Source organism: Sorghum bicolor, chromosome 4 (assembly GCF_000003195.3).
Source record: "Sorghum bicolor cultivar BTx623 chromosome 4, Sorghum_bicolor_NCBIv3, whole genome shotgun sequence".
NCBI lineage: Eukaryota > Viridiplantae > Streptophyta > Magnoliopsida > Poales > Poaceae > Sorghum > Sorghum bicolor.
The window spans coordinates 66,136,008-66,156,322 of record NC_012873.2 but is presented as its reverse complement, the minus strand read 5'-3'; the positions used below and the strand labels follow the sequence as shown (position 1 = coordinate 66,156,322).

General features: G+C 43.2%; 3 protein-coding genes and 1 long non-coding RNA gene across 4 annotated transcripts; 1 reads left to right on the top strand and 3 right to left on the bottom strand.

The window, feature by feature from the left end:
• On the bottom strand, window positions 1,262-8,012 carry LOC8081971 (T-complex protein 1 subunit alpha). The gene is made up of 17 exons (XM_002452917.2): window positions 7,818-8,012; window positions 7,623-7,687; window positions 7,161-7,250; window positions 6,987-7,073; window positions 6,841-6,900; window positions 6,674-6,724; window positions 6,482-6,577; window positions 6,016-6,081; window positions 5,257-5,474; window positions 4,943-5,039; window positions 3,551-3,637; window positions 2,971-3,105; window positions 2,759-2,863; window positions 2,391-2,519; window positions 2,202-2,305; window positions 1,685-1,775; window positions 1,262-1,603 (listed from the first exon to the last, which is right to left on the bottom strand). Exons 1-17 carry the CDS (start codon window positions 7,888-7,890, stop codon window positions 1,520-1,522), a joined length of 1,638 nt encoding a protein of 545 aa, XP_002452962.1. The 5' UTR covers window positions 7,891-8,012; the 3' UTR covers window positions 1,262-1,519.
• LOC8082726 (probable plastid-lipid-associated protein 11) lies at window positions 8,138-10,097 on the top strand. Its single transcript, XM_002454641.2, has 3 exons — window positions 8,138-8,707; window positions 8,805-8,870; window positions 9,768-10,097. The coding sequence occupies exons 1-3, from the start codon at window positions 8,187-8,189 to the stop codon at window positions 9,865-9,867; spliced, it is 687 nt and encodes a 228-aa protein (XP_002454686.1). The 5' UTR covers window positions 8,138-8,186; the 3' UTR covers window positions 9,868-10,097.
• Window positions 11,986-16,317, bottom strand: LOC8082725 (probable E3 ubiquitin-protein ligase XBOS32). The gene is made up of 11 exons (XM_002452916.2): window positions 15,647-16,317; window positions 15,072-15,467; window positions 14,921-14,980; window positions 14,751-14,822; window positions 14,493-14,668; window positions 14,250-14,410; window positions 13,751-13,809; window positions 13,622-13,668; window positions 13,386-13,526; window positions 13,010-13,101; window positions 11,986-12,739 (listed from the first exon to the last, which is right to left on the bottom strand). Exons 2-11 carry the CDS (start codon window positions 15,264-15,266, stop codon window positions 12,249-12,251), a joined length of 1,494 nt encoding a protein of 497 aa, XP_002452961.1. The 5' UTR covers window positions 15,267-15,467; window positions 15,647-16,317; the 3' UTR covers window positions 11,986-12,248.
• Window positions 17,951-18,978, bottom strand: LOC110434979. The gene is made up of 3 exons (XR_002452611.1): window positions 18,734-18,978; window positions 18,449-18,541; window positions 17,951-18,345 (listed from the first exon to the last, which is right to left on the bottom strand). It is a non-coding gene; the product is annotated as an uncharacterized LOC110434979 (long non-coding RNA).

Below are 20,315 nucleotides of genomic sequence, written 5' to 3'. Positions count from 1 at the left end.
ATGTCTAGCTTTACCGAGCATTTTCCCAGGTATGAATTCAGTTAGCTTGAACTGCCATGGGAAGTAAACCATACATAAAGCATGGAGATTATGCAGAACTAAATTATGGAGATTATTCAGTACTGAATTCAGTTTTTTGTTACTCTCTTGTATGGAGATTATGCAGAACTAAATTTATCCCTCATACATAAACCATGGAATACAATATAGGATGCTGCTTTACGGCTTCCTAGGCACCGACGACAAGTCGCCGGCAGGCTCTTCCGGCAACGGCGCCGGGGCCTGCTCGTCTATGTAGGCCGACGAGTCCAGGTCCCTGTGGTGCCCGGTGTGTGGTGGCGGCGGCGACGCATAGATTATCGGGCCGTGCCAATTCCAATCACTCTTGTGGCGCGCCTCCGACACCGTGGACGACAGCGTCAGGGGCAGCAGCAGGAGCAGTAGCACTGCCGTGGTGTTCTTGTGCCCGGCCGACGCCATTGTTGTGGTAGATAGCCTGATCGAGCTTCGTCTATATATGTTCTGCAACGACGTGCTGGTGGGCGGGACGGCTATATACAGCGTGAACTCGCTACTCCTGGATTGTGATGTGATTATTTTGGAAGGCAGTGCTTAAGTGTAGCATGGATTGATGTGAGTCGCCTAAACTAGGTGGCCATTTAGTTCTTGTAAAAGCCTAATAGGACGATCCATTTTGGAGCGAATTTAGTGCACTTCTATTCTATACTTAGCACTTGTATTCTATACTTAGGACGATGCATTTTGGAGCGAATTTAATGCGCTTCACTTTATTTCCTTAGAAGACACTATCATCAACACGATTAGCGATGATTAGTTGATAAATAAAAAATATTTAATGTAAAACTAGTTTATCTTCTAGAATGTCTTATATTTGAGAACAAATTTTGGATGCCAAAATAAGCTACATTACAGGACGGAGAGAGTATACTTTAGATTACCATACACATGAATCTTCAGGTGACTTCGGAGTTCCGACGAAATCTTCAGATTACTGGAGCACCTACAGGCTGCTGCTAGGCACTGGGTCAATTACTGATGTATACACACATTTTCATTTGTTCCCTGTATATGGTCGCCCAGTTGTCGGTATAACACGGTTGAGGCCAGAAGCCTTGCTTTGTCTGCATCTAACATGCTACTACGCTTGCTTCTAAGCAGCTGTACCCCTGAATTCTCCAAAAGGAGGCACAGATTTTCGTTGTACTGAATTTATTCAGAGTACCGCATGTGCCGCTAAGTACACGAAACATTCCATTTTGCAACTTAAATCCTTGAAATAGAACTGTTTTGGCCCCCAATATACGCAAAATTTGATCCATCCGTGAGTCATCGTCACCCCCACAGGGATACACTGATACACATCCAGTTTTCCTACAACAACCTACACGAATGCCCACAGGCCACAGCTAGCAAAAGCTAAACGAAAAATTTAAAAGAAATGTTACACGCTATGACAACCATCACACAAGAGTCCACTACCCTCCTACGGGTGGGCTGCTTACTCTTCTTCGTTACCCTCTTCCTTGGTAAGCTTGATCATGTCGTCAATCCTCAGGATTGTAATGGCAGCCTCCGTAGCAAACTGCAATAGGATCGAAAAAGATGATGGGATAGAACTCTGACATCACAAATACCATGACGGGAAAGAAACAAGAGAACCAACCTGAATAATCTTCACTTTACTCATTGATGGCTCTATCACGCCATACTCAAGGTTGTTGCGAATGATACCTTTGGAGAGGTCAAGACCCATACTGCACAGCAAAGAAGTAAACTTAATGGCAACCCCAGAACAGGTAGCAGAGGTAAATCACACCTAGAACAAGGCCTTATGGAAAACGAACTCTACCAGGTTTATAAAATTCATCTAGGTGTAGTTGCACTGGCAAAATTTAGCATGTTGCCAGTAATTATAAAACGAAGTTCAATGCAAGGATTTTTAGGGAGCTGAGCGCAGCGCAAGATAGTGAGATAATATTTGTTTAGCCACGCAAGTATTGAGCCAGTATATTTCTTTTCCTAACAGCATACTAAATAGTACATAAAATAGCATATATATAGAAACTTTACAAGGAAATAGAACCAAATACACATCCACAAAATTTTAGAGATGAAACACAAGAACCAAGGGCTCTATTAATCAAATAACTGAAGACAATGTTATGCCATTAGTTCATTACCTTGAATAATGTTGCTTATCGGCCTTTGTTTGAGCAGTATGATGATATGCCCTAAGCTTTGCTACAAGCTCAGTTGCATCTTTTGCAGCATTAACAGATAGTACCTGTTGGTGCAAGGTCAGCTCATTAATATGCTATGTTGATTGGTGAAAAAGGTAAGAGTATTAGTAAAATAGAACAGATAAAAACCTTTGGTATGATTAACAAAGATTCAGCAAATTCAGCAATTGCCAGTTGTTCCCGAGAACCTAGGGTCGTTGCAAGGTTCTCCAGGTAAACTGACAACGCAGCCTCAACTGCACCACCACCAGCAACAACCTACATAGCCAATACAAAACATGTTGGAGACACTAGCACCATCAATGATTCTAACAATTAGAATTTGTCCACTCATAAATAAAATCAATTGCATTTTGAACTGTAGTTTCTTCTTGGCATGAAAAATCCTCATTGCACAAGCCACAGAAGAACAGTGAAAGTTGTCACTAAGCATTGACTTATTTAGCTGTAGGTAACCAACACATGATGACAAGAAAGAATGGAAGCAAAAGGATTACCATATTTGATTCCAGGGTTCTCTTCACAATGCACAGGGCATCATGCAAGGACCGGTCAATCTCATCAAGCATGAAGTCATTTGCACCTCTAAGTATTATAGAGACCTGCACAATAGAAAATCAAGCATTATGCAATTACCTTCAAATTAAATTTGTTCCTCTTATAGTCTTATAGCAAACTTGCTTAAGATTGGTATGGAAAATTTACAAACCGCGCTAGTGTTCTTTGTGCCTTTCACCAGAATAACATCATCATCAGCAATTCTTTCCTCCACAACTTCATCAGCATGTCCAAGGAATGATGCATCAAATGTTTCTTCACCCTCCATGTCTGCAAATGTACTCACCTGAAAGGTTCAATTGTTAAGCCACCAAAAATCCTAATAATTCCCAGTCAAACAGCATCATGATTAACACTTGGTTAAACACATCTTCTGCGTTACTTCTAGAGAACCTCAAGATTAGAAGTTCTGCCAGTATTTTTATCGCAAATTTTGTATGTAAGCGTGACATGAACCTTTATTTCAAAATTCAAAGAAAACAAATCTATTTTGCGTCGAAAATTCTGCTTCTCTGAATTAGTTTCTTCTGATTATGACGTAAGAAACAGTTTCTATGAAACATCAGAGACTCTGTTTACCCCTATTTTTATGATTTAAATATACATATACATAAAGACGCAAAGCAATTATTTACTTTAATTTAAACTACACTTTTGACCTTAGAATGCTAACAGGTCGATTTTCAATTTTGTATTTTAATTTTAAATAATAAATAAAATAAATCAGTTACCATAGTTGCACCAGTGGCTTTGGCAACATGGCGCAAATCTTCCTTGCGCACACGCCTTACTGCAATCGCTCCAGCCTCAACAAAGTACTGAAATATGTTCCATGACACAGTAACAAAATGATTCAGTGACAGTCATCAGGATGAGATGTCTGTACAAATATTAGCATGTAAAGATCAAAAGTTCCCAATAGATGTTAAAAGAGTAAAGTGCATGGCCAGTCCTCGAACTTGTGAGGGTGTGTCATTCCGGTCCTTAAACTTAAAAAGTGTCATTCAGGTCCTTAAACTCTGTCTGGGTCTCATATTTATCCAAATGGATTCAGATTTATACCCGCAAGCATAGACGAGATTTAATTGTTTAAATTAGAAGATTAGCGGGGGTTAATAACAAAATCGCTCAGACACATAAATTACATAATATTTACAAACTTCATTAGGAACTATTTTGAAAACACTCGTCTTGTTCCTCATCACTGCCGCCGGCGCTGCACACAGGCCGCAAGCGAGCCGCTGCCATCGCCCCACAGGAGCACGGGCGAGCAGCATGCACGATCAGCCACCTCGCAGCAAGCACGAGCAGCCGCACGGGCTACGGACGAGCAGCATGCATGAGCAGCCACACAGGGCACAAGCACGCGCCGCCTCCTCAGCCACGCAGGCGACCGGGCTCTCAAACCGTGGCCATCGCGGCCTTGCGCTGCCGGGGCGCCGGGCTGGCTGCGTCGCCGCCGCCGCCGGGGCCAGGTGCCAGTCGCTGGGGCTGAGCGCAGGTCACACTCACGCAGCGCCGCAGGGCCGAGCCACTGAGGAGGCGTGCCGCTGAGGCCCGAGGGGGAGGATGCAGCTGCGCCGCTGCAACCACGCTGCCACCGGTTCCTTCCCCTTCCTTTCGCCGTTCTGTGCTGCCGGCTCCCGATGCGGGATGGAAGATACATCTGACACGTGGATCTATACCCGTTTGATGAATATGAGACCCAAACAAAGTTCAAGGACTGTAATAACACACTTTTTTAGTTATAGACCGGGATGACATATCGCTACAAGTTTGAGAACCGGCCGTATACTTTACTCATGTTAAAATGACATCATCAGAATCAATTCAAATCATGAAGAGAAGCTTCATTTTGAGATCTCGAAAGTCACATGAACCACAGGAGAGCAGGTAGACAAAAATATGTTAGTGCAAGCTCTGGTAAGTTTTACAAGAATTAGTTAAATGAAACACACAATGTCAAAAGGACAATGCATCGGACAACCAAAATTACTAGTAAGGAAGCAAAATGTGCCATTCTGTTGCAAAGTCAGCCAGAGCAACTAAAATGCTTCGGTGCAAGACAACTATAATAGGAAACTCAACAGAATCACTTTCTGCCTGAATAATGAAAAACATACCTTCAAGGACATATCATCAATTCCCTTGGTGGTCAACACAACATTAGCTCCAGCCTTGAGAATTTTCTCAATTCGCTCCTTCATTATGTCAGATTCTCTGAAAAAAGGAGCAAGTAATAGGGATTACCATTTGAGACCTCAAAACAGAATGAACCAATGAATTTCTAGCCGAAAATTTTTAAAGATGGAGAGATCTGGCCGAACAAATTAGAAACAAGTAACATGCAAGAAGCTATAAAGACTGATTTACAGTGCTGATTCTACCAGACATAGGCAAGCAAATTCTAAAGTATTGGAACACGGATTGCAAATACCTCTGACGAATCTTCTCAAGCTCCCTTGGATCAGTTACGAGAACTTGGACACCAAGTTGCATTTTTGTCTTCTGAAGATTAAAATCAAGACAAGCAATTCTAGCAGGAGTTACTCTTGTAGGCATTCCTTGAGCTGCACGGCCTGTGTTTAGTGCGTAGCCATTTAGCAGGTAACTATCCTTGGCGCTTTTACCATGAGCTTTCAAAATATTGATGCTCTGCGGATCAGATAATACAATAGTTACAAGCTAAATTTATGGAGAAGTTTGATGATAAGAATAGTTAACACAAAAATCAAGGAGATTAAAGAGAACAATAATCCAAGTTTTAGAAGTTGTCACCCATGTAGTGAGCATCCCATCATCAAAGACATTGATCTATTGTCATTAGCTTAGCAACAACCACCTAGGGGTCCAATGGCATTAAAGACAGGAGTTGGGTGGCTGTAGTAGGCAGGGGTAGAGCCAGGACAAGAATGTGCTTCAGCCTAGCTAGCTAGCTGGCTTTGAGGGGGAGGGCCTTGGCAGTACCTGCCCTGGCTCCAACCCTGGCTGTACGTAACATCTTCATTGAATATTATTGCATAACATATTGTCCAAACAGTAATATGGGCAGCAAGGACCAGTACAAAGTAGTAAGAATCAGGGATCGAATGGTTCAAAAAGGAGTACACAGAGATGCCTTATTCACACAAAGCAAATCCTTATGATTGAATAGATTAAGTGGAGCTGTGCTAGAAGCAAATGTGTTTTCACTGACCTTGATTGGATATTTCACTTCTCCCTTGGCATTTGTAGTCTTCACAGCCTGGACAGCTTCAACAACCTATAAGAACTCAATGTCAGGACAAGATATCAAACTGTTCAAAGCATGAAAGCAGTGCTAATTGAAAGATAGTTGAAACCCAACAGTTAGCTCCTGGGATAAAAAATTGTCACTCAGAAAACACACAAGAGCATAATTAACAATCTCTGTTCTCTAGAAAACTATAAAACACAAATCAGAGCACAAGTGAAGACATGTATTTGGTAAAACATTAAATAAATACAATTAGAACAAATCTACAACGAACATCAAGTTCCAAAGGGCTTTACAGTTAGTATTCACACTGATTCATTTAGACCAAAAGCAATACCATGTGTATATATTAAACAACAGAGCTAAATGAACCAACTAAAGAATCAGCTAGTTCTAAGTAACAAGTCAAAATTACCATAGAACTTACCAGAGTTGCAAAGAAATCACTGTCACTATTAATCAATTTCGAAGACATGCTAGTTTTTGCAGAGTTGATAAGGGAGTCTTTTCCAAGTTTGTCAACCTGAAGGTGTAGATGAATAATCAAATCGGTATGACGATAAGCATGGAATGGTGAAGCATTCTTCCAGTATTAACTCAAAATATAATATTCCCTTACCTTGACTGCCAACTTTTCCTCAACATATTTGCAGGCTTCACGCATAGCAAGCTGGTAGAATATGAAGGAAAAGCATTCCACAAAGGTAAGCTACAGTCATCTTGCCACTGAAATGACCAGTTAAAATTCAAATACTAAAACAGGTAGAACAAGAATTGATAACACACCCTGTAGCCACTGATTATAGAGGTTGGATGGATCTTATTCTTCACAAGATCGTTGCCTCTCTGACAATAAGAAACAAAACTATGTTAGTGCATGTGCATCTGAAAACTGTAATTCACAATAGTAAGTAAAGCAAAATATGAATTACCTTGAGCAACTCCGCTGCTATGATAACAACAGAAGTTGTTCCATCTCCTACCTCACGGTCTTGGAGCTCAGCCAACTCAACAAGAACCTAGAAATCAATAGCAAAATATAAATAAACACAAAGAAGCAATCAAAACATAAACTTTTTTCTTCAGATTTTGCAGCCATGAATCACCTTGGCAGCTGGGTGCTCAACTTCCAACATCTTAAGTATGGTTGCTCCATCATTAGTGATTGTAACATCACCAATATCGTCCACTAGCATCTGTAAGCAGAATGTACTGAATTACTTTTCATTTCTCCTTATTAGAGTACATTGCATACATCATAGACCCATCTCTTTATGTACCGGTAATTTTTCTCATTTGTTAGGTTTTTTTTTAAGAAAGTGATGACACTGAATACATTCTATGAATTAATCATCCAATGTGTTCTAAGATAAAACCCAGCTAACTATGTTTTCAAATCAGCATAATCTTCAGCACAATAGGTTTAACTTGGAGGAGAATAAATACCATTCTAGCAACACAGATCATGACCATGCAGCGGTTTATATACAAACATAAAGTTAGGATCACCAAAGGCTGCGGGCGAGATATGTAAACACTAAATAGATCAGAGCCGAAGGTACGCATACCTTGTCGAGTCCGACGGGGCCGAGCGAGGATTTCACGATGTTGGCCACCGCCCCACACGCCATCACTGCGATCAAACAAACCAAAACAGTAATTAAACCAGCGCGCCGCCAGATGGCTACTCGGGCCACTAGATCTCAGAAACCCCGCCACGCCGCGGCGGAATCTGGTGGCAAGGAAGGGGTGGCGGCGGTTACCGTTCTGCGTGCGGACGTCCTGACCGGACTGGCGCTCGCCGAGGATGTCGGGGGTCGTCGCTGTGATCGCCATGGCTGCTGCGGCGGCGAGGTGGGAGGGGAGCACTGGAGCGCGGAGGCAAGCGTGAGAGGGTTCGAGGCGAAAGAGCTCGCACGCTCAAATGAGGTTTTGTGACTTGCGGGGAGCCATGGATGGGGGCTAGGGTTCAATGAGGCGACGGGCTTGCGGTAACGACGAAACAGAGCGCAGCCCATCAAGGTAGAAAAAGAGGCCCATGACTTGCATTATTCGGCCCAATTTCCCTCCGAGGGGAAGGCTCGTCTGCTCTTCGCGTCTCCACGGCCACCCGAGCCAAATCTTCTTTACCGATGGCGCCACTCCTCTTCGTCCCGAACAAAACGTTCGCACCACCGGCACCGGCACCGGCACCGGCACCGACCCCCCGCGCTCGCCGCCGCCTCGCGCCCAGACCCCCCTCCGCCGCGGCCTTCTTCCGCGGACTTTTTCCCACCAAGCCGCCGGCGGCGAAGGCCGACCTCCTCCGCCTCATCGCCGACCAGGGTCGTGGCCTCGAGACGCAGTCCGACCCCTCCCGCCTCGCCGACATCGTCTCCTGCATCGACGCGCTCGCCGCCGTATCCCCCGGCGCGGACACCGTATCCGACGCTGCCAAGCTCTCCGGAACCTGGCGCCTCCTCTGGACTACGGAGCAGGAGCAGCTCTTCATTGTGCGTAACGCCCCATTCTTCCGCACTGCCGCTGGCGACGTGCTCCAGGTCATAGATGTCCCCGGCGGCGCCCTTAACAACGTCATCACGTTTCCTCCCTCAGGCGCGTTCGTTGTCAATGGCGAAATCGAGGTCCAGCCGCCCCAGCGAGTCAATTTCAGGCAGGTTTTTGGTGCTTCACTAGCAATCTAGCATTTGTTTAATAGTATGATAAACTGATAGACATCTTAATATGGAATGTGGATGTGCTTGTTCTAGGTTCACCCGCGCTGCTCTGAGAGGAAACAAGTGGGAGGTTCCTTTTCCGCCGTTTGGAAAAGGATGGTGAGTGCAATATGTTCGCCCCTTAGCTTATATATACTCATATCTATATATCTTTAGTTGCAATTAATCGATTTAGCACATAGGAACTAAAGCAAAGTGCCAATAACACAGTGTACCAATCTAGAAAAAATTATAAGTTCGTGTACATCAAAAGTAAGTTTGTGGGCAGATCAGTTGAATTGAATGGGTGATTGAAAAAAAAAGGTTCATATGCTTCCTTGTGGAATCACTGACAGCTTCTAAATTCCGCAATGCTGCTACCGTTTCTGGTACCACATGAGGCCTAATGTGTTTTTGTTAGTTCCTCAATTTACTTCTGTGTGTGTTTAGTTTATGCTAGCAGATCAGATCAGATGAACTAAAATTTTGCACTTCCTTGCCAAAGTCGCATTGTAGTCTTGGTGTTGTGTCACCCAAGTGGCCAAATCCGCACGAGCTTGTCTCGATACATTGTAAGAACTGAATCTGTTTTCTCCTTAATTCAAAGAGGCGCAATTCTGCTGCATTTTTCAATAAAAAAATATCTCAAATTTGTCCTTGATCCACCTTAGAATGTTTTCCATTCTTACATATGCAGTTGTGCTTTGGAAGAAAAATTTAGGAGCCCTTAAAAACAATCTGACCCTCTTCAGCCAGTGCTTTGGGGGAAATGCAAAATATTTAAGGTGAAATGGACAAGCTCGTATGCTTTAACCATGCTATGTGTTGCTGATAAAATATCTCATAATGTAGGCTAAGCACTCTATAATGTTAGGTTTCTGGCCTTCACGTCCAAAAAGAAGCTTGCTAATTGGCATCTTGGTGCTGGCTAGAAAAGTGGAATGTCTGTGTTAGACATTGTTCAGTTTGTCAGTTCTGTTTCAATATTCTTAATGGATTGTGTATATCAACATTCAGGTTTGACACTGTCTATCTGGATGATGACATACGGGTTGCCAAGGACATAAGAGGGGACTATTTAGTGGTTGAGCGTGCTCTATATTCTTGGAATGGATAGTTTCTGAAGTCCGAAGCTAATCAAAAGAACTTTAGGAGAACCTTATGCTTTCCCAGCCAAGTATTCATGTCTTACTATGCCGTTTCTTTTCCTGTATATTGTTATGTTCCACAAATACTATGTGGTAAGTCTTATTCATGTTGTACACGTGTACTCTAACATATACTCTGGAGAAATTGATAGTAGGAAAGTTGGTATTGTCCATATATATTTTTCTATGTTCAAGAACACCAGCTTGCTCTCAAGTACATGAGGTGCTTTGACATGCTATGATTCTGTGTATCAGGCATCAAGGCTCTAGAGCTGTAGGTAATTGAGCTGTTTGGTTTATCTATTTTCTTTCTATTGTAGACAAAGAGAGAGAGAGAGAGAGAGGTCAAGATTCTTGATTTTACCATGGAAACTCCATATTTGAGCAGGAAATTAGACCTGTGAGTTAACAGGCTAATGTCTTTTGAATGCATTACCATAAAATGTCACAGAATGATTCACCAGCTGTCTACTTGCTTTGCTTTGTCACGCATTTCATTAAGAGGATAACCAATCATGCACTGAACTTGGTATTACATTGCTATGGCCCATGATATCATCAAAGACATGGAATTTATGGACAATTGCAATTTTTTTTTGTTTATTATTACTTTCCCTGTTGCCTGTTGGTTTCAGCTCAATAGTACTGGACGGTAAATAGTTTTATGTAGTGGTTTTGTGCATGTGGTGTATGTTCTCATCTAGTTGGTTCAATGAATACAATCATCCATGTGAGAATAGTAGTGCTATCTTGCTTTCTCTTATTACGCATTCGTACTATTTTTAATCTACTGCCTGCATTGCTAATAATGCCAAACTCATGTATAGGTTTAGGTTGACATGTTATTATTGTTGAGATATGAGAGACGGAGGGCGAGCCAAACCATCATTAGTTAGGAATTTTTACCACTTTCATGTTTTCATCAATTGTGTTGTGGATTTAATCATGAAACTAAGATATCATCTAAATTCTTACATTTCAGAGCTATTTTTGTTATCTATCAGTATTGTACATTGCTGTGGATGCCAATGCCATACACATTTCGCGTGAAAACTTACCAACTCCGCCAATCGTGTCCTGGATATATTGTCATTTGCTTTGTGTTCATGAAGCCGTGCTAGACTGCAAACGTTTCCTTTCAAAAAAGACTGCAAACGTTGTGATGGAGTAGTTTTCTTGTTAATAGTATCACTTGTCAATCACGTAGTGCTGTGTACACATGGCGACTCGACGAGGAAGCCTACGAGCGGGTCGAGTGCGCGCGCCTTCCCCCCCAGCCCCAACAGGCTAGCAGCGGTTGAGCGGCAGCGGCCACAACCACGAGTCACGAAACGAGCCCTACCGAGGCTGCGTGCTGCAGGTCAGCAAGCGCCGACACCCCCCGGTGCCTCAGCTACCGCGCACCTCGTTCCGCGGCCGCGTCACATCGCCCAGAACCAGTTCGGGGAAGCGGGACGACAAGCGCCGGACGCGGGCTCAACCGCGGCCGTGTCGCGCGCGCCGTACGTGCTGTGCCGGTGCGTGGCGCTATGACCAAGCCGTGAACCGCGTGCCCGCATCTATTCTCCGTTCTGGCTTCCGAGAATCCTAAAATAGTAGTAAAATGCATGAAACTGCTCCTGACGATCAAAAACATGGGCAAATCACAACAAAAACGAGGTTCAACGCCTCTCTCAAGGCAAAAAAAAAGTAGCAGCCGCCTCCGTCTCCGGCAACCTCTTTCTTCGTGATGCAATGTACCTGGCCACAGTGCCACACCGAAAAGATCATCACGGTCTCTCAGGGCGACAGGCAGATCCGTGATGCATCCTGGTGACAGCAAAGGCAGCAAACCGGCAATAAACAAACTGTACCACTACGTGGAGAGCAGCACATGGACAGTTATCGGAAGCCCGCGCACACACACACTGCGGACGACATGCACGGATGTAATAACCTGCAACAACCACAGCGCATGCAAGATCTTTCGTGCCAGCCACTAATACAACCACTTCCCCCCTTTCGAGTTCTGATCACAAGAACACCAATCACACAAGTGTTGTCAGTCCAAACAATAGGGTAGCCAGCCAGAGCCAGGGGTGAATGGGTGATGCACTGAAAAACTGATGCCTTTGCATTTCATTGCTTCCCGGAAATATACAACACCACAAGGTTACTTACATACCAAGGTAGTAGTAGTAGTTACATGCTGCTTCTGACATATATCAACAAGGACTTGGAACCGGCGGAGTTCATACCATATCACAACGGTGAACACTATATCAAACCAACTAAAGAATTGGCAAGCAAAAGCAGACCTCAAAACGGTGACAAAACTGAGAGGCGCTATGTATTTACCGAAGCCGATCAATCAACTGCTGGTGGCGACAATTGGGTTAAACGTTAGAGGCCAAGCTCTTCTGGTTTCCTCTCCCTGGGAAGCTGAGCGCCGCAGGCTGGATCCGAATTTTGAGCACCTTATGAGGCAGGGGTTCGTGTCCATGGAACCCATACAGAATGCTGGGTTCAGTTTCATCGCCGGTATCCTCTGGCAGCTCAGCGAGCGGAAGGAGGATGAGCCCATCATCGGTGGCATGCGCCCGCACTGGAATTCAGTCCGGTACAGGTGGGCAGCAATCGGAGAAGAAGAATCAGAGTTCACGGCTGGGCACGTCGTGCAGAATGACAGTGAAAGGCTGTTTCTCGGTAGCTCTCTTATCGGGCTCGTGCCAGGAAGAGTGATGAAAGAGATGATTGGATGTCTGCAGAGAGGACATGGTATTGCACCCGCTGGGCTCACTGATGTGTAGCTGGTTGAGCAAAGGTATAGAGCACATCTTGTGCAGAATTCATGTTTGCAACCTACAAATAAAGTGGAAGGGCAACTGTTTAGGGTTTGCTCACTGTAAATATGTATGTCTAGTTATACACCATGTTTGCAATCATGACAAACGAAGTGACTCGGTGACTGTGAACCACCAGAGCATAAAGTGTAAAGCTAATATATGCACCTGGTATGAAGGCCAGACTACTTAGAATGCTAGTCTAGTGAGAACATTTTCCAGGTATAAATTCAGTTATCTTGAACTGGAAATGGCCAGTAAATTATATACTGGATAGTTGGCAGCATACCTTCTGCGGCAACAGAACAGCTCCCTTCTAAGCAGACAGCACAGGGGTCAATACAAACAGGTGACTGGTTTAGATACCTCCAACCGCACTCCCTAGAGAATGAAATGCCATAAAGCCATCAGATATTTCCGATACAAACAACGCAAAATAGACCAATATGGTAGGCTGCTAAGTGTTGCAATTCGTACTACATGGTCATAAAAACAAAAATAAATAAGGGAATCCAATATAATTGGGCAACTAAAAAGTATACAAATGGACAAGATCACATGGAAGCTTATATAAGAAGCAATGCGCAGTTATTTACTATTTAACCCATGCAAACTACAGGACCAGGGAACTAACACAAACATAACTAAATTAGAGACATGATCACCTGGCAATGTTCATGATACTCATGAGTGGGAGACACAGATAAGGAGAAGGAAGAGTGCGTATCCGGCCCTCTGGTTCTTTACTTAAGATTTCCTCAACTGAATTTCTTTGCCAGGAACGAGCCACCATTAATGGGGTCCATCTGCATAACAGAAATGTACATGTACTTAGACAAATCATAATGCTAACAACAATAGTGAAAGCTATTTGCCATGTGGCAGAAGTTGGAAATCACACCCGCTAGCATTTTGCACAGTAAGGCAAGCTCCTCGAGCAATTAGGAGCTGCAGTGAACAAATCCTTATTAGTACACAATTAAAGGAATTAATCAAACATTTGAACAAAATTTGGACTAGCAGAACATACTTGACAACAGACAACATTTCCACCACAAGCAGCATAGTGAAGTGGGGTGCTACCAGCTCCTGCCACATTGAGACAAGGTACTTTTCAAACAGTGCAACGAACTAAATGGCAATATAGCAGACAAATAGTTCACTTAATAAAGTGGCATATCTTAATATGTGACAACAAGTGAACAATAAAATACAGAGCTGATTGACGTGGATTTGCAGATAAGATCAGTAGCAATATGGTAAGGTTTTTTAAGTCAGTAAAGGAAATATGTCCGCTCACACCATGAGGATATGTACAAATTACACAGAGAAGACAATCATTGAAACCATTTCGAGACAAAGAATCATATATGTTGGTGTTAGTTTGCTTACCACGATGTTCTCACCAATAGGTTAAGCACTTACAACAAGAATATGCAGCCAAAAAGGATAAGTGATAAACAGACACGTATACAGTACATGACAATGAACTAACAGTTAAGAAATGCAGTTAAAAAAAGGAAAAATACCTATTAAGTCTATAGTTGTTCCATCCTCAATAGTGACCTCAGAAACAGATGCTCCTAAGTCCAGCAACAATTGAACACACTCTACATGCCCATTTAATGCTGCCATATGAAGTGGGGTTAAGCCTCCATCCGCCTTTTGATTTACCATCTTGACCAAAGCACTGATAACAAAGACATACTATTGCATGATTTGCGCACTAAAATAAACTAGTACAGAGAAAACATGCAAGTTATCCAACATACTCATGATCAAAATCAGAAGCTGAATCTTCTTCAGATGGCCTATGGTTCATTACTGTGCAGAAATTCGGTATGCTTGGAACATAATCTGCAAGCACAAGACGCAGGCATCGGGCATGACCATGCAGTGCTGCAAAATGAATAGCAGTTCCACCATTCAGATAGTCTGTCCTGTGCACCTGTATACCATTTTGCCACATTAGAACAACATATCCGAGAAAATGTAAGAAATGCTGTAGTTGAATGAGGAAAAAAACTCACATTTGCATTGAAGAGTATCAGTGTTTGAACAACCTCCCAGTGGCCATATTGGCATGCTTGCATCAAAGCAGTCTATATAGAATTAGCAAAGCATACACAGAGCTTGAGATATAACTATGTCATATATTACGCACAAGCTCAATACATGCAGGCTTAGAAATTAACTCTACCTGCCCCCTGTAATTCCTAAGGTTGATCTCAACGCCAGATTCAAGCAACAGAGAGACAATCTGAACATTCAAAGAGCAAACATATTTGAATACAAATAGTATGCCCATCAACTCTTATGATGATGCTCTTTTAGAAGACAAACGGCAATACCTCATGGTGGCCTTGCGCCGCGGCATAGTGCAGTGGTGAGTTTCGACCGCCAAATGTGGAGTACCGGGCAAGGCGAGGATTGTACTCAAGGAGCGCACGAGCCTCCTGCAGGTCGCCGTCGCGGGCAGCTGAGACAAGCCGCTCACCGGAAGCAGAGCACCCAAAGGAGTTGCCCACAAGGCTGAGGAACCCCATGGATGCCCAAGAGGAGGCCCTCACAGAGCAGCACCCTTTCTTGAGTGTACCCAGGAAGACCTCGTATCAGATGCCTCCTAATTTTCTCAATCTTCTAGGAAGCTGCCGCCTGCCGCAAACCGCATTACAGAATGATCACGAGAAGCCGCCTGCGGAAGTGGATGATCTCTCAAGCTAACGGCAAGAAAGACCTGATGTTGCCTGCGAAAACCAAAAAATTAGCAAGGAATGCAACAGGTTGACTTGAAAAGTCCGGCATAATGCTGCCAAATGGCAACTAGTCTTCCAAACAATTGGAACGAAACGTAGACTTTTTTCACATAAACCAAGAAATCGAGGGTTACAGGATGCAGTATTGCTTGGGGATCACAAGAACGCACCTTTGGAGCTGCCCCAAATCGTCGGTCCGGAGCGAGCTAAACGGCACCGAGACCAGCAACTCGCTCCTCTAAATCAGGCCGAATCCCCGCAATAAAACAAGAGACCAGACAGGGAGGGAGATTGACGAGAGACGAGACAAGCGCGACGACGGCCGCCTCGAGTCCCTCCTCAGCGCCGACGATTCCAGCGAGGGTGCTGGGGCGTCGAATCTTGGGGCCACGCCAAGAGGCGATTTGCAAGAACCAAGCCTTGCGATTTGGGCGGGGACAAGGAAGGAGAAAGAAATAATGATCTTGATTGGGACCGCGACGTGGAGATGCAGGTAGCGGCCAAAAATCTCCACGCCCCAGGTCACCCCTCCGGGTCCGTATTACTGGCGTGCCGCTCCAAATCTGTTTCTTGTTGCTCCCTCCCCACTTTTTTGATCCGAGAACACCAAGCGTAGTGGTTGCTGCAATTAAGAGGAGGCGATGATTAGCACTAGGACGAAGTGGCGTTGGTGTAGTCGAAGCTCGCTGGAAAAGAAAAGTGAGTGGTGGCTAATGCAACGACGCGACGCGAGTTTTTTTCCCCCTCTTTTGTTTTGATGTTTTTGCTTTAGGTTTTCCAACTTGGAAATCACTTTCTAGTTGTTCCTTTCTTGTGACTGATTGTTCAAGGTCTCTTTGGCCTTTTCCAGATGGATTAGGGCATTCAGCACGCCGCGGCCCACTTCCATCGTCTTATCTGTGTGCTCTGGGATGGGATATGCATCTCCGAGACTTGTTCGGACCATTAAAGTTAATGTTAATTTGTTGTGAGATGAAAATATTATTGGCTGACCGTAAAATTCTGGCTGATTATTTTGAAGATAACCATAATAACATCAAATAAAATTGGGAAGAAAGAAAAAGTTATGCAGGATTTGTGTCCCGGCCTAACTAAGGCCTTGTTTAGTTCCAAATTTTTTGGCAAAATGAGCACTGTAGCAATTTCGTTTGTATTTGATAAATATTGTCCAATCATGGACTAACTAGGCTCAAAAGATTCGTCTCGTCAATTCCGACAAAACTGTGCAGTTAGTTTTTATTTTTATCTATATTTAATACTTCATGCATACGTCTAAAGATTCGATGTGACGGGAAATCTGAAAAATTTTGCAAAATTTTTGGGGAACTAAACAAGGCCTAAGGGGGTGTTTGGAACTGCTCCACAAAGGCCTTGTTTAGTTCCAAAAAATTTTGCAAAATCGACACCGTAGCACTTTCGTTTGTATTTGACAAATATTGTCCAATCATGGACTAAGTAGGCTCAAAAGATTCGTCTCGTCAATTCTGACCAAACTATGCAATTAGTTTTTATTTTCGTCCATATTTAATACTCCATGCATGCGTCTAAAGATTCGATGTGACGGGAAATCTAAAAAGATTTGCAAAATTTTTTGGGAACTAAACAAGGCCAAACTCTGCTTCATAAACTCCACCATAAAGCAGCTCTAAAAAAACTAGAGTTTGTGGAGTACTTCCTTAGGTACTCTCATAACTCCATCCATTTTCCTCGAACTGAGTGCGTGGAGCTGACTCAAAACATGGAGCGGAGCTGAAAAACGTGGAGTAGTGCCAAACACCCTATAAATGGTGTTTTTTTTTTTTTGTCAGTGGTACTGCTACATTGGTCTCCATCGAGGTTGGCAGTAAACACCACAAAAAAAGATTCTTAACTCTAGTTAGATCTAGACTAGCAGCGAGGTCCGGAGTTGTTGGTGCAACAGAAAACAGTGGCCTAAATAGCAACGGAATATGTGTCGACAATTGGATGGAAGAATATAAATGGAAGTGCCGAAACAAATTGCTATTGGAGATGTAGACAGTCACCTCCGAAACCAGTATGCGCCGGAGGACAAAGTAAAGTGCTGATGGAAAGCGCTTGTAGTACAAGACAATGGGAGACGACGCCACAGAGTTAATTTTAGCATAACGACTTTTCTAATAAAGGTCAACCTTCCAAACTTCTCATTTGGCTGCAAGTATTCATCCTTAGGTCAGTCTCAATGTATGTTTCATGAGAGTGTCATGCACATTAAATAAAGTGTCACATAAGCAAAATTGCTGATTTGACAGAGTCATTAAATGAAGGAGTTTCATCAGATGAGAGAGGAGTTTCATTCCCATAAAACTCTTATGGTTCGGTTACCTAGTTTATACTTGTAACTGTGTCATGAAACTATGCATTGAGACTGGCCTTAGCGCTCAGCAATGGGGATATCAAACTTTCCATGTCGCCGAAAGTCGCTATAAAACCCAATCAACTCACTCCCACGTACGTTTGGACAGTGAAGTTGTTTACATGTAATAAAGCAAAAAAAATGACATGTCGATTTTACAATAAGCAAGTTGGGCTTTCCTCCTCAACATTGAATAAAACAACTTACTAAAATAGCAACGTTGCATCTATATGGTTTTGGTTGGAGTCATCGTCAGATGCCATTTTTAACAGAATCACTTTCACATTGAGGTGGGAGTGGAGGAGCAATACCAAAGGAACCCATTTATATCCAAACAAAAAAATAATTAACCAGGTGGCGCTATACATGGGCCGGGCCGTTGAAAACCGTTGCTGCAGTGGGCTTTCTTGCTGCCTCCCCATGCCATCGCCTGGGCCGAGCCCGATGGCGGCTTCCTTCCTTCCTCTGCTTCGCAGATGGCACATGGCTCTTTTTCTAAAAAAAAAAAGGCACATGGCTCTAATCTCCTTTGATCCTTTCTCCAGCAGCAGTCAAGGCAATCAGATCGGAGTTGTGAGGGAGCAAGGGGATGGAGTACCGGAGTAGGAGCAGCCCCTTCTGCGGGTTGTCTGGACGATATCGAGAAGAAGCACATGGAGATGGAGGCCAAGCTGTGTGATTAACGGAGAACCTGAAACATAAAGTCAGTCTACTACAAACCTGATGAACCAATAGACTAAAAACACGTCTACACACTTGGTTAGATCGCCAACAAAATTGGTTGCAGTCTACATGAAGTCTGAAAGAAGCTAAATTCCCATTGATACGATTTCTAAGAAAAAAAACATCTAAAAAAGGGATACAAGTAAGGTTGGCATAGCACCTCTAGGGACTCTCCCCCAATGCAGTCACCTTTGAAGTGAGTTTAGAATCTAACATTATTCACCATGGTGACATGGTGTGATGCTCCATTCCAAGACCTCAGAAGAAGTTTCAGTTTCACTTCTTTTATCCATCAAAAAACACAGTATCTGATTTTAGAAGAATTGAGTAGAGTAGTACCTATAGGGACTCTCTCCCCCAATGCAGTCACCGTTGAAGTGAGTTTAGAATCTAATATTATGCAAGATTTACCTTCCAGGGCAGTGCGGCACGAACGGGAAGCCAGATCGCGCCTACCTTTTCCCTGCTGCTGAAAAGGTCTGGACACCAATTCAGTAGAGTAGTAACATTCAGGCTTAGCTGGACAAAGATTCAGACTTAGCCCGTATTCGACAAAGTCCCTTCAACTTGAAATTATTGCATTTAGCTGCAAATGATCAGCGAAAGCACAGTAATTAAATAACATTTGTCAATAAAAACAAACTGATTCACCTCAATATTATATGGAGTGACAGTTTCAAGATATTTCAGGTCCAAATCAAATACTCCATGGTACTCCCAATTCATCATGTTTATGTTTGGATCTGGTGTGATTAAAGTACGTGCCGAGAAATCAACACTCTTGCCCAACAAGTGTTCTCTAATCCAGCCTTCTTTAGCTTTCAGTCTGCTACAAATTGATTTAATATGCCTTCTAGGACACTGCGTGGCCTGAGCATTCCACAAAAAAGAAAGATCAGTAGAATTATCCTAATATATCCATAGGTTTATACATGCAGAATAAAATTTTATACCTCTGCAACTAAGAGATTAATCGAAAAAGCAGGAACATGTTTACACCTTTTCATCTCCCTTGGCAGACTGCATACACTTTACTGCCACAGCATCACAATTCTCCCAGTAGTTTATAACATTTTCAAAATGTATCAACTCCATTTCTTCTTTCTAGATCTGCAGTCCAGAGTAAGGAGAAGATCATAAACAGATACAAGCTAACTTAAGCACATGAAGATACACCGTTTGAATACAGGGGTAAATACAATGTATCGAAATTCAACCTTGATTATGTTTCAAAGAATAAAAAAATCAACCCTGATGTGAGGAATATTTGTCTGGTGGATGTCATTGCCCTCTGGACCCCTTGTGTAGTAGTTTCTTCCGATCTGGTGACACTAAAACAGAAAATAATATTAGAGCTCAGAGGGGGGAAAAAAATATGGTAAATCCATCCACATTGAGAAGCCGAACAAATGGTCACAGAAATCAGTAGTTTATACCCTGAGCCTGCGAGAGAAACCGGTAGACAAAATTTCTAGCGATTCCATACAAGCCACCTGAGCTCAGCTTCCAAAGCTGCCAAGAGCAACAAGCAATCTAAACTAAGAAACATCTGAGTGGAAAAAAACAGATAACAGAAATAGAGGGATGGATGGCTGGACATTACTGAAACAGCAATATTGTATTCTTCAACCAAAGGTTCCTTCGTCGGGTGAACTTGGGTCGTCAGTTGAAAGAGACACGTTAAGACCTCTTAAGAAAAATGTTGGCAGAGGGTTCCGGTGATAATCGACAAACAATGAGTT

Excerpts from the sequence above, each read along its gene's own strand:
- LOC8081971 (XM_002452917.2), bottom strand. The coding sequence starts at position 7,890 with ATGGCGATCACAGCGACGACCCCCGACATCCTCGGCGAGCGCCAGTCC. Across the intron at positions 7,251-7,622 it reads GCCCCGTCGGACTCGACAAG|ATGCTAGTGGACGATATTGG; the intron begins GTATGCGTACCT and ends TTCTGCTTACAG. Across the intron at positions 1,604-1,684 it reads GTAAAGTGAAGATTATTCAG|TTTGCTACGGAGGCTGCCAT; the intron begins GTTGGTTCTCTT and ends ATCCTATTGCAG.
- LOC8082726 (XM_002454641.2), top strand. The coding sequence starts at position 8,187 with ATGGCGCCACTCCTCTTCGTCCCGAACAAAACGTTCGCACCACCGGCA. Across the intron at positions 8,708-8,804 it reads CCCCAGCGAGTCAATTTCAG|GTTCACCCGCGCTGCTCTGA; the intron begins GCAGGTTTTTGG and ends TGCTTGTTCTAG. Across the intron at positions 8,871-9,767 it reads CCGCCGTTTGGAAAAGGATG|GTTTGACACTGTCTATCTGG; the intron begins GTGAGTGCAATA and ends ATCAACATTCAG.
- LOC8082725 (XM_002452916.2), bottom strand. The coding sequence starts at position 15,266 with ATGGGGTTCCTCAGCCTTGTGGGCAACTCCTTTGGGTGCTCTGCTTCC. Across the intron at positions 14,981-15,071 it reads CGGCGCAAGGCCACCATGAG|ATTGTCTCTCTGTTGCTTGA; the intron begins GTATTGCCGTTT and ends TTGAATGTTCAG. Across the intron at positions 14,669-14,750 it reads TGATACTCTTCAATGCAAAT|GTGCACAGGACAGACTATCT; the intron begins GTGAGTTTTTTT and ends AATGGTATACAG.